At 40.6% G+C, this 13,800-nt stretch overlaps 1 protein-coding gene across 2 annotated transcripts; it reads left to right on the top strand.

The window, feature by feature from the left end:
- The first annotated feature begins 346 nt into the window (after window positions 1-346).
- LOC124038989 lies at window positions 347-10,278 on the top strand. 2 transcript variants are annotated; one of them, XM_046354890.1, is made up of 4 exons: window positions 347-1,199; window positions 1,511-1,563; window positions 1,687-1,775; window positions 2,809-10,278. In XM_046354890.1, exons 1-4 carry the CDS (start codon window positions 412-414, stop codon window positions 5,800-5,802), a joined length of 3,924 nt encoding a protein of 1,307 aa, XP_046210846.1. In that variant the 5' UTR covers window positions 347-411; the 3' UTR covers window positions 5,803-10,278. The 2 variants fall into 2 exon arrangements, with proteins under 2 accessions (XP_046210846.1, XP_046210848.1); XM_046354892.1 differs by having other exon boundaries at window positions 347-1,055.
- Window positions 10,279-13,800: the final 3,522 nt, after the last annotated feature.

Consider the following 13,800-nt stretch of genomic DNA (forward strand, 5'->3'; position numbering starts at 1 on the left):
CTAACATAACATTACACATAGGAGACAACAAACTATCCTAGAAAATGTTTGTTTTGGTGACAGACTTAACAGTGCTCACCCGAGGTCTGGTTCTGGGTGCCGAGATTAGTTTGAATCAAATAACGAAGTTAGTTAAGATCAGCCTATATCTCAAATGTTTGACTATTTATATCATTGTTGTGAAGCAGTGTCTCAAAGAACAGCCGTTGATAGTATTTTCTCAGTGTTCTCCTGAGCCCACACTGCATAGTTGAAGTCCCTTCTGACCTATTTATAGTGCTGGCCCTCGCTACAATGTCATCTGTAACTCGACTCCATCTGTTTAGTCACAACATGTTGAATGTCAGTTGCCAGAGAGAAGCAGAGAACTTGGCTCTGCGATTCCCCTTCACTCTGTCACTAGACAGCCCAATGGAGTCTGCTGCGGCTGAACCAAGACCCACTGGGGTCAGCAGCCTCTTGGGTGTCCCAGGGCTCATCACCTGGGACGGGAACGAGGCGATTGATGCGGAGGTGATCGGTGGCATCAGGCCCAGGTCCTCCCCTCTTCCACGGAGAAGGAGCTCCAGTGACTTAAAGGACTGTGAGCTCGAGCTGACGCCGTCAAGCTCCAGGAGGGTGTCCTTTGCGGATGCCCTCGGCCAAAACCTGGTGAACGTGAAAGAGTTTGACTCGTGGGACATAACCATCCCGCTGAATTTCGACGCCCTTGAGGGAGAGAAAGAGGTAGAGGAATACTACTTGTCCTCCTTATACACTCCTCCACCGTCCGAAGAAGCCATGGCCCTGAGGGTTCAGGAGCAGAAGCTAGAGCTGGAGAGCATTGAGTTACTCCGCGGGACTACGATACTGAGGGGCGTGGTCCGTGTTCTCAATGTCTCATTTGATAAGATGGTGTACATCCGCACCTCTCTGGATGCCTGGGTCACGCACTTTGACCTGCTGGCAGAGTTCATACCAGGGTCCAGCAATGGAGACACTGACTGCTTCTCCTTCAAGCTCACCCTGGTGCCCCCCTTTGGGGAAAAGGGGGCCAGAGTGGACTTCTGTCTCCGGTATGAGACCCCTGTTGGGACTTTCTGGGCCAACAATAGTGACCGGAACTATGTGATGTTTTGTCACCAGAAAGTCAAAGAGCTGAAAGATAAAGCACAAAAATACGAAAACGGGCGTAGGAAAAGCATCCTGAAAGCCAACATGTGAGGATGATCAGATTCATCAAAACAGGCTTGTTTTGAGTGTGTGTAGATTGCTGGAATGATTGAATGCTACAGCAGTACGTTTCTGAGAATGTGTGGTCCATTCTAGTGGTCCAGTCATGTGAAAGCTTTGATGCTTTCACATTGATAATGTCTCGCCTCAAAATACACCGTTTTACATATATCTAGATATATTTGCTTCCTAAAAATAAGCCAACTTTCAGTTTATTATGAAATTATGATTTTACAGTAAATGTTGGGCAATTGTTGTTGGGTCTTTTTTCCTGAGCTTTCGTTTAATTTATTTACAGTCATGAATTTCCCCGTGACGAAAACTGTTCATCAATCAGTGATGAATCGTCAGGTAATCATTCATTGTACTAAATCATTAAAAAGTTAAATGACGCGGCCATACACTAAAACCAATTACATTAAATCAATTACATTAAAATCATTAACTAATGTAAATGATGATTTTTCTCTCTAGATGTAAACAAACGTGGAGGAGAGATGACTAGTGTGAACATCTCTGAGTCTCAGTCAGGAGCACTCGAAGATGATCATCAGAAATTACTGGTGAGTAACACCTGCAGCATTTGGATTTCAGAACTTTTACAGATGAGTCATGTATCCATGGTTTTCTTACAACATACGCTTTTGTGATACATAGCTTGACATAACTTTTGTGTACAATTTTCAAATGAGCCTTACTTGTTATTGTGGCCTTCAATGATGATTAATGCCAGGTTTAATTGCGTTTTTATGTAATCTACAGTAAATGGCATGGTAAAAATGCAATGGTTAGGCTTAAAGCTGCAATATGTAACTTTTTGAGCGACCCACTAAATTCACATAGAACTGTGTGTTAAAGATCTGTCATGCTCATTGAAAACAAGTATAAGAAGCGGTAGACCTGTTCTATGTGCTCTAAGTTTCGGTTTTGTGTCTTTTGCTTTCGGTTTTGTATATCAGCTGAAAATGCAATGTTTTTGGTTATGGAAAATATATTTCACAGCAGTTTAGATGGTACAATGATTCTCTACACTAAACTTGCTTATTTTGTCACATAAATATAAATTAAGTGAACTATTAGAATTTTAGCAACCAGGAAATGGAGGAGTGATTTCTTTATAGGTCATCTTTAAACAGCTTGAGGTGACCTCAGAAACAGGAGACAGTGAACCCTGTTGCTCTTTCTCAATATGTCATGTGATCACTGATGTCCGAGCCCTGGTAGTCACTACTTTAACATACTGTACTAGTTGCATATTTATGACACTTGAGTCAAATGCCAAGTATTTATATATATATTCCATGACAGGAGCTTAGAGATGTCTTACATGGTCACATGAGTGACTAAGCAACACATTGCAATGGCTACATTACAATCTCAAACATTCAAATGTTACTGGCCAGAGGCCAGTGCTCATGTGAGATTTGGTTTGGGGTGCCAAAATTAAATGTCTAAAAATATATTTTGGCTTGGTCATGAGCAATATTTAATCTGAATGTGCCAATCTAAATGTAATCATCCCCAAACTAGCCTAACAATTGAGGAGGCATTGTGTGAGAAAGCTAAATTGAATCTATCCTTCTTGCTGTTTGACAGATTGAGAGCAGCCAAAACTCCATCCGGAGAAACCGACGAAAGGCAGCACGATTGGTGAAGGTGCAGGACTACTTCATTCAGAGAGAGGATGGGACCCAAGAGAATGAGAAGGGAGCAGTGGAACCATCACAGATCCCACAGGAAAGCACATTCCCACAGGAAGCACCTTCAAATGGGCCTGTGGTACAACCACTGCCACCACAGCACAGGAAAAAGTTTGGGCTGCAGGCGACTTCAGATTCTCTAGCTACGTGCAACAAATTGTCTCCTGGTCTCAGGGACAGCACGTCTTATGAGGAGTCAGTGAAACCTGAGAACATAGACTCAATGGTCAGCTCAGCCCCATCCGAGCTGGGAGAGGAACATGCCTCACCGATCCCCAGCAACAAGTCAGATTTAACTGATCAACCCGCTGCTCTGTGCCAAAATGGTGAAACGTCTGTTTCTAAAGTGGAAGAAAGTGCTCTGATGCAGATGGAATCTGAGAAGGGTGGATCTGCCATCAGCACAGAAGGAACACGTTCAGATAACACTGTGAGGTTGGAGAACAGCACAGCAGGCTCAGTCCCAGGCAGCCAGACCAATTGCTTTACGTTTGGAAATGTTGTGGCCCCACTATACTGTCAGGTATTTGGTAGAGTGGTGAGCGAGAGCCAGAGCTCAACCGATATTGGGAATCGAACAAGGGGGACATTGCATGGAAGGGATTCAACAGCCTGTACAGTCCAGAGTTACGTAGAAACTCACTCCTGTGTTTCAGCTGATACCCACGGGGCACCTGAAGAAAAGCCTGTAGATCAACAGCAATATCTTGAATCAAACCAAGGACAGTTCATATTTGGATTAAGTGCAGAAAAAGAGTCTGAACTTGAACCTCTGTCAGAAAAGGCAGGAGGTTTTCCCAGGGCTCACACTGCCCTGCACACTGCTGCTGCTCTCAGGGCACAAATCCCCAAAGAGGACTCAGGCCTCCAGGGGCCTGAAGAGAACATTCTGCCTCCCCAGTCCCAGATCCACCAGGACAGCGAGTTTTTCCAGACACAAACCCCATTACCAAACACAACACTTTCACAAACTCCTCCAGACACAACACTTTCCCAAACACAAACATTGATAGACACAACACAAGGCAGTCTCTTACAGTCACAAACTGAAATGGGGTCTAAACATGTCTCTGCTGAAATGAATATGCAGGGGTACAGTGGTGGATATGAGAGACCTGGTGAGTCAGAGGAAATGGAGAACCCTTCCCCAGCCAACACTGACGAATGGTCAACAGGCACATTCACAGAATTAGTAGGAACATATATAGCCATGCTAGAGCCTGTGTATGCTGACCTAAAGGTTTTCACTTCAACAACAAAGGTGGAGGAAAAGATCCCCACTGAGCACCAAAGCGTAGCTGTGACCTGTACAGACACACTGGAGGAAGAAACCAGTGGGACAATGTTAAAAGAGAATCCCATTGTCGTTAAGGGTTGGACATCATTGGAGAAGTTGATGAGAAAACAAACGGATCAAGTGAAGGGTGAACCATCAGTTGATGTGTCAAACACCTTTGGTGATGAAGAAAACAGGCATTCTATTGACAGTAAGGTTTATAGTGAGGAAGAAGGCGCGATGACAAACTATGTGAGGGATGATTATGATGAAGACACTGACAAGGTCCCAATGTTCAAAGAAGAAGATATTCATAAGGAAGATGACCTGGTCATTGTGAAAAATAAGGAGGATGTAGTAGCTACAGAGAACGAGAAAGGTCCAAGTGATGGACAACCATTGCTGATGAACAATATAATAGAAAAAGACTGGGAGGGGACTGTGGAAGAGGAAGAGGAGGAGATGATGGGGGAATATGTGGAAGAGGGCCAATGGGAAGAAGAGAAAGTAGAAGTGGAGATGATGGCTGGGGAAAGGGCGTTGGAGGAAGTAGGGGAGGTGGAGGCAACAGAGGAAGAAGTGGGGAAGGAGGTGACCAAGGACGAGTTGGCAGTAGAAGAGGTGGATAAGGACAAAGAAGAAATTATGTTATGGGAAAAGGTACAAGGAAGGGTGGAGGAAGAGCTGGTGAAAGGAGAGGAGGAAATAGAGAAAGAAATGGAGGACGAGATGGTTGTTGAAGAAGAACTGGAGGAATTAGAGGAAGGGGATGTGAAATGGATAGAGTGGGAGGAAGAGGAGATTGTAGAGGAAGAGAAGGAGGAGGAAGCAGAGAAAGTCAAAGTAGATGTAGAATTACTCGATGATCAAAATGAATTGGTGGATGAGTTAAGCAAGCCAATGGGCAATCCTTGTGAGGGTAAGGGGGGTGAGAGCACAAATGTAAATGTTGCAGAAAAATCAGGCCCAGAAGAAAATACATTAAAGACGGATGAAGTGTCAAATCTTTGCTACAATGACGTAACGCCGGACACTAATCAACTTGGAGGAGAGGAAATGGATTCCATCAAAGGAGACGGGGAATCCTACATTCAAACAGATGAACCTGCCCATGGGAAAGAGGGTGAAGGTGGGGCTGAGGCGGACGACGCGTCCACAGAGTCCCCGTCAGATGATGAGATGGAGCTGTACATGCACAGTCTGAGGGCTGCACAGAAGCAGCGAAACAAGGACCTGAGTCTTGGGAAACGGCCCTCGATAAGTAGAAGAGGCAGCAGGCTGTCCATGCCGTCCATCAGTGAGTCTGTGGATGAGGCAAGCAACCAGGAAGATCAGCCAGACACAGTGTCTGTGGAGCATCAATCTACAAGTGCAGTGCCCGTTGTGGAGGGAGGGCAGGATAGCACCAGGAGCAATGTCATGTGGTGGAGAGAAACATTTTCTTGGCATAATCTCTCAAAAGCACTGTTATACACCGTCCTGTTTGTGGTGTTTGGTTTTGCTGCTTACCATTATGACTTTCTGGCCTGTTTCAGTCTTTACTTGTTATCTGTGATCTGGCTGGTTTGTCAGGGGGAGAAACCGGCGATGAAAGGAAATAATAGAATAGGTTGAGACCCGTGAAAATATATGTCAGTGTTTATGAAGTGCCCCACAATTAAGTTGAATTATTTTTCATTATGCCTCATCTGAGGATACATGAACTCGCAAATGCCAAAAGTGTAAAACGATTGGTGTGTAGCATACTGCAAATACTCTTATGAGCGTCACCTAGTTCAAGGCAGACCCTTTTTCAGTTCAATGGAGCACACAATAATATTATTTTTCTAATAGAATGTTATGTGCCTTTTCTACACATTGGCCATACTATTGATGCATCTTGGCAGCATGTATGTTATTTGAACACATTAGTTCAAAGCCTTACGTCCAAACAACACACCAGTTACAAAGCTGTGGACCATTGCTTAGATGGATTATTGATTATAACAACTTTTATTGCATTATTGTATTTGGTGTAAATTAAACTGATTTTAAAACAGTCTAAATTGGATTCATAATATCAATTTACAGTATGTTATTACTTTGTTATTTAATAAATAAATAGGCTTAACAAAAACTATTATATCTATGAATCTCTTTTCTGATAACAGCAGTAGTAGAAAAAAAACTTTAATTTCCTGCAATCTTTCAACAAATAATATAATTGACCACATGTGTATTTACAGTACCCTGGGGGACATTTAAAAAAACATGTAGACATTTCCCACAATGTGAAGTATACTGCATGCAGGACTTTTGTGATGAAGCAGGGGCGGACTGGGACCATAAATCGTCCCAAGCATTTCTGACACACTGGGGTCAAATGGGCCAGTTCACTAAACTATTTTGGGTCGGTGGACGTGAAATGGGACAGCAGCCCATTAGTCAAATGATGATCATTCTGCATCAAAATCATAATAACATTTCTTAACAGGGCCATTTTATTTATTTATTTTATAAAAAGATGGACCGGCCCACCGTCCGTTTCTGTGATGAAGACATCTCATGCCTTATTCTTACTGTTGGACTCCATCCATCACACCACTGACCTTTAGGAGGTGAACTCTGCATGGCACCACTGGAGGTTGTCAAGCAGTAGTGAGTGTGGTTGTAATTTTAGCAGACGTATTCGATTTCAATTCGCTCCCATCCAGGCTTGTTAGGGCTTTGTGAGGACACATCCGTTTCCTGTACTCTGATGCATTACTGTTAGATTCGTTAGCTACTGTATGGGGCTCTGTATAGGGCTCATGTATAGGGCTCATGGACAACTTTATTGTACGCGTTCTCTTGGTAAATAAACATGCAAGAAGTTATGCAAGGGGTATATACCTAATAGTAAGATTACAACACTATCATGGGTCAATGTTGATGTATGGTTGATTGGGAAAACAGAAAGTGTGAAAACCATAGTCCACTTCTTACCGCATATCAGCTTGAGACAGTTTGAATCTGTTCTCATGTCAAGACAATGCTGTGTATATTAGTCTTTCTGGTGTGTTGAAATGGTTTTCTAAATATACAATATAGACCGAACTGAATGTAACTGAATTCAATCTCTTTGTCTCTATCTGACTCATGCCTTGAGAAAGTGTGAAAGGCTGTTTTCCAAGGCTATAGCGTCACAGTGCAACTGCCAATCTGGACAAGCAGGTCTCTCTTCACACACTGTACAAAATGTCATGTCTCTTTCAAACCAAGTGCAGTTATTTCACCTCATGATTTATGTAGCTAACTTCACCAGGCATCAAAGACTCTCCCAGCAAACACCAATATGATTAAATAGGTGGTCAATACCATAAGCTTGTGTTCATTTCGAATAACTTGATAGCTAGCGCCTTGGGGCGTGTTTGAACTTTAGCTGTTGGTTGTGATCGGGGTACTACAGCTGCAACCGCTTGTCAGGGGCTTTCGGGGGCTTCCTGTGTGAGGATTATCACACCCTTTAGCTGTGCAAAAGAACATGTGGACATTTTTAGCCACAGAGAGACACAATTACATTCTTAAAAGGGCAGACACACAGAGAGCCTCTTCTATCTGTGCAAAGAGAAATAAGAGGAATGTTTAGCTAACATGGCAAATAATATTTTCCTTAATATCTTAAATTCTCATCTACAGGTTAAAAAGGGGGATGTATTTGTGTCCATCAGCCACATTTGAGCAATGTCAGGATATTCCGCAACATGAGTTCCATGAGAGCCATGTGGCTGAAGTGGCTGTGTACGTCTGAGGGTGAGGTGTGACATTGGAGTGACATTAGAGCCGTGCGTCACGATTATGAGCGTCATGCGCCATCAGCCAGGGCAAGGTGATGATATCACATTCATCCAGCTTTTTCACTGAGACTCGTCATCGTGATAACACGTCATCAAAACAAATGTGCTGGAGATCCTTTTCTCTTTCCCTATTGTATGATGAAGACTGATGGAACGTTCTGTGATTATTAGGATATTTCTGTAAGTGTCTGTCTGTTTCACTTTCTTACTGCTTGCTAACAAGTGTAGGGGCAAAAAAACCATGACTTACTTTGTGTGCCAGTACACATTAGCAGTCTATAACAATCAATGCTCAAAATACAAAACGCAATTATTTTGTGACACCATGGGTCATTCTTTAAGGCATTTGGGCATGGAATTTGATCTATATAATATATTGAATACTTTTGTATACTTTCTATCATTCCAAATAATACCTCGATACAGTATCTCTAAATCCCAAGAATATGTCAAACTCTACTCATCGCTACTGGGACAAGCGAATTTGCTTTACTTTAATCACGTTTTACAGTATAGAGGACTTACATTATGTTTTACATTAATTAACAGTTCAATATAAATAAAAACATGAATAACTATTTGTCATTTTAAAGTGTTTTCATGGTTGCAAAGTTGAGGGGCACAAATGTCACCGTAATTCAAAAACGACCCCAAGGCTAATTGCTGTTTACACAATGGCTCGCAGAAACACTTTAACCGTAATAATGAAGTTATGACACAAACACATGATGTTCAGTGTGTGTAAAGGTCCTCACATGCTGCTGCCTATGATGTTCAAATGTGGTCACAATGGTGGAATGGGAAAGGCCTATATTCCACATGACACTCCACTCTATCAAGCAGCTGTTTACATACATCAGAAGGGTGTGTCAGGATCTGTCTGAAATGGCACCCTATTCACTATATAGTGCACTACTTTTGACTAGAGCCCTATGGGCCCTGGTCAAAAGTATTGCACTATATAGGGAATAGGGTGCCATTTCAGACACAGATTCAGTCTGACCCAGATTCAGGAGGTATAAGCAGTCACCATCATGTGTTAGTTATTTTTAGGACAGCAAACAAGTTATTATTGACCCAGGGATTTGAAGGAGAATTTACAGTTTACAGTTTACTTATAACAGAGAACAACTGGTTTAATTGTATCAATTTGTGCACATACAGATTATATCTACACCAAAGTCAAAATCAATCCCACGTAATGCAATATTACAAGACTAATGAAAATGGTGACAGTATTTTAGAATAAGCAGCATGGCTATTGCCTAAATCACCCTTTGATAAAATGTATTATAAGTAATAGATTTATTCAGCCTATGTCAGGGGTACCCACGTAAAAGAAATACTACAATTTACGATAGAATACTATAGTACTTAGTATAGTATTCTGTAGTAAACTGTAGTATACTGTAGAATCCTATAATCCACAGTGTAGTATCCCTCGATCGTGTAGTGCTTACTATAGACTTTGTAGTATACTGTAGTATAATATACTACACACTGTATTCTCCTCTGATCATGAGAGAGTACTTACTTTTGAATTTTGTAGTATACTGTAGAATACTATACCACACACTGTAGTATCCCTCCATTGTGTAGTGCTTACTATAATATTTTGTAGTATACTGTAGAATACTATACTACACACTGTAGTATCCCCCTCGATCATGTAAGCCAGGCTTACTATAGAATGTTGTACTATACTGTAGAATACTACACCACACACGTTTGTATCCCTCGATCTGCTAGCTGCTAGCTTTGTCGATGCTGGTTTGATTTGAACGTGCTGTCCTTCGGGAGCTCATGCAGGAGATTTCCTCTGAGGTTCCAACTCGATTGTGTAGTGCTTACTATAGATTTTTGTAGTATACTGTAGAATACTATATTCCACACTTTAGTATCCCTTGATTGATTGATTTTATTTGACTATTTAAAAACATAGTACAACCACAAGTGTGGATACAATGCATTTACAAATGTGTCAATAATAACACAAAAAAATTCTAAGCTAACCCACATGAAAAAATACTATAGTATACTATGGTCTAAATACTGTAGTATTACTATATTTATATACTATATAAATATAGTAGTGCTTTTACGGACATTACTGTAGTATTCACTGTAGTATTTTTTGCGGGCATGACTGTAGTATACCCTGGATCCCTGACCAGTTCACCGGACATGCTACCTTATCCCGGACCTGCTGTTTCTACCCTCTCTCTCTCTATCTCCACCGCACCTGCTGTCTCGACCTCTGAATGCTCGGCTATGAAAAGCCTTAATGGCCATGTACTCTTATAATCTCCACTTGCACAGCCAGAAGAGGACTGGCCACCCCTCAGAGCCTGGTTCCTCTCTAGGTTTCTTCCTAGGTTCCTGCCTTTCTATGGGATTTCCCCCTAGCCACCGTGCTTCTATATGTGCATTTCTTGCTCTGTGGGGTTTTAGGCTGGGTTTAAGGACTGTTGTAAAAAGGGCTTTATAATACATTTGATTGATTGATTACATCATCACGCACAGCCTTTTATCCACAACAAGTCAATTTTATGGAAACACACGTCTGGTGGGAAAAAATGGGCATTTTTTTATTTAAATTTGCCTGAAACTTTTGTTGCCAATTGGATGGATACCTAGGTAGTGTAGCCTACATGAATAAAAACACATTTCAGCACAACATATCATTGCGTGACTCCCAAGTCTACTTCAATATGATGGTTATTATAGCAATATTTACGCATTAACATTTCCTCTGCCATTTCTAACACAATTAATTTTACCAACACAGAAAAATAAACCTTGTCTAGCGAAAATTTGTTTTGTCGAAATTTTGGAAGTTTATCAACAAATTTGCTGTTTCAATTAGGTCTGTTGTGACAATTTTTATCCGACATGGGCCCTGGTCAAAAGTATTGCACTATATAGGGAATAGGGTGCCATTTTAGACACAGATTCAGTCTGACCCAGATTCATTTACATTTACATTTAAGTCATTTAGCAGACGACAGGAGGTATAAGCAGTCACCATCATGTGTTAGTTATTTTTAGGACAGAAAACAAGTTATTATTCACCCAGTGATTTGAAGGAGAATTTACAGTTTACAATTTACTTATAACAGAGAACAACTGGTTTAATTGTATCAATTTGTGCACATGCAGATTATTTCTACACCAAAGTCTAAATCAATCCCACATAATGCAATATTACAAGACTAATGAAAAGGGTGACAGTATTTTAGAATAAGCAGCATGGCTATTGCCTAAATAACCCTTTGATAAAATGTATTATAAGTAATAGATTTATTCAGCCTATGTCAGGGGTACCCACGTAAAAAAATCTACAATTTACTATAGAATACTATAGTACTTAGTATAGAATTCTGTAGTAAACTGTAGTATATTTCAGCACAACATATCATTGCGTGACTCCCAAGTCTACTTCAATATGATGGTTATTATAGCAATATTTACGCATTAACGTTTCCTCTGCCATTTCTAACATGATTAATTTTACCAACACAGAAAAATAAACCTTGTCTAGCGAAACTTTGTTTTGTCGACATTTGGAAAGTTTATCAACACATTTGCTGTTTCAATTAGGTCTGTTGTGACATTTTTTATCCGACATGCAGTACTTTACTTGCCTAAAAAGATTGGATGGAAACCAGGAAAGACATTACCCATGAGCTCTACCCCAAGCGTAAAATAGGGAATGCCTATTAACATAAGTGCCGTAAAACATGTTTTACATGTATTATAATAATAAGCACTAATCAATATAACCAATCAAACACAAGAAAGGCACATCAAAACACATTAGTAAGGTTATTCTCACAGTATATAAGGGCTATGATGACCGGACTTATCTTCCAATATGCTCCAAATAGTCGTTTTTTCTTCTTCTATGAAATGCATCCATCCCTCCATCCCTTTTTCCGTTCCTTAGAGAAAACACAAGTGTGAGGTTGGTGGTGTTGTTCATTTTCACTTCAGTCACATGTTAATGAATGAACAAACTCAAGGGGAGGAGCAGAGGCAGAATCCACAGAGTTATATGGAAATTGCAACATTATATCTGTGCCTTAATGGCGTCTGTAATGGTGAGGCCATTGCCATTTTCAAGTAGTCCATTTTCTTCTTCTACTACTTCTATGAGTTGGCAAACAAACTGAAAAGCTGTATACTGCCACCTGGAGTGTGTTATTTGAACAGATATGAAGCCAAGGTTGAAGATATACTGCCACCTGCAGTTATGGAATGTTTGCTCAGGAGTATAATAGTTGAGCTTTAATACTATGTCTGTAATTAACTCACGCTACTGTTGATGACAAGAATTGTATTTACATTTTAGTAGACAGTCTTATCCAGAGCAACTTAGAAGGGGAATTCAGGTTTAGTGCCTCGCTCAAGGGTACATCGACAGATTTTTCAGCTAATCGGCTCATGTATTCAAAACAGTGACCTTTCAGTTACTGACCCAACGCTCTTAACCACTAGGCTACCTGCCACCCTAGCATCTAGCGAATTGCATCCTGTTAAAGATATAAAGATGTAGTGTAAGATTTATATAAACACTGCAACAAAGGTTGGTGATAACAATGTGTTTGTGTTGTTTACCCATTCAATTGTTGGGAGTATATATAGAGTGTGTGACTTTCTTTTTATACAGTTCTCTCTCCATCAGTCAGCAGGCAGCACCTCTACAAAAAATGTTGGGTGTGCGTCAGCTCATGCTTTTTACTTGTATTGGGGCAAACACGAAATACAGTATGAGGATTACAATAATATACAGAGTGGACAGGTGAAGGGGAAATATGCAATATAATAGAGTACCATACACGTTACAACACGTTTTCCATTAAAACACTGGGCAACTCAAGTTCTGGGGGTGTTCAGTGTTGTGAACAAATGCCTGCACACATGTCTGCAACACTGCAAAAGTCAGTAATTGAGAAAAGGTGCTTTTACTGCACCTCATATTTCTTGAGTTGTTGGACTGCAGGTTCATGGTTGAGTCTCAGAGCTTCCTGCATTGAAGTGTTTCCCTGTCTGCAAAGAGAACTTGTCACAAAGTGGTGACAGTTTACGTTTGCCAAATACACTTTTAAAGCCTCCATAGAAAGTGTGTGTACATGGTAAGTATAGTGATAAGGCTTTTTAGTGACCACTGATCTGAAGGAATAAACACAGTGAAGTGATCCTTTTCAGAATCGTGCCTAAGGTTACCATACGCCAAAGTGCCATACAATACCAGAAATGGTCTTTGGTTGGAGGTTCTGGCATACAATTTTAGAGGTATGCAAGGAAATACATTTTTATAGAAAGTATAACATTATTAGATCAGTCATCGTTTAGAATGGGCACAAGTTCAGTCACTGACCAGCAGATGGTGATAGTGATTTCCTATAGAACCAGAGGCCATATGGCATCAACAAACAAAAAAACGTGTGTTTTTTCTTCATCATTGGCTTATTGTTACCAACTCATAGGAATTCCCACCCAGTTGACTACATTAAAATGGTGGACGCCCTTAATGGCATTGTCCATGCTAAAACATGCAGAATATATATTTTTTAAAGTATAACTACATTGGGGAAAAATCTAAACTAAAGAGAATTATTACTTTATATAAGATGAAGAATATTATAAGGTGGAGCAAATTGAGAAATGGTTGGAGCTTACGTAAATGAATTTGTACAATTTCAAATACATAACAAATCATTAGGCTGTTCCTAAGCCGTGATTGAAAATACGAATTTGTTCTTAACTGACTTGCCCGAGTTAAATTATGGCAAAA

The sequence above is a fragment of the Oncorhynchus gorbuscha genome, linkage group LG01 (genome assembly GCF_021184085.1).
Source record: "Oncorhynchus gorbuscha isolate QuinsamMale2020 ecotype Even-year linkage group LG01, OgorEven_v1.0, whole genome shotgun sequence".
NCBI classification, from domain to species: Eukaryota; Metazoa; Chordata; class Actinopteri; order Salmoniformes; family Salmonidae; genus Oncorhynchus; species Oncorhynchus gorbuscha.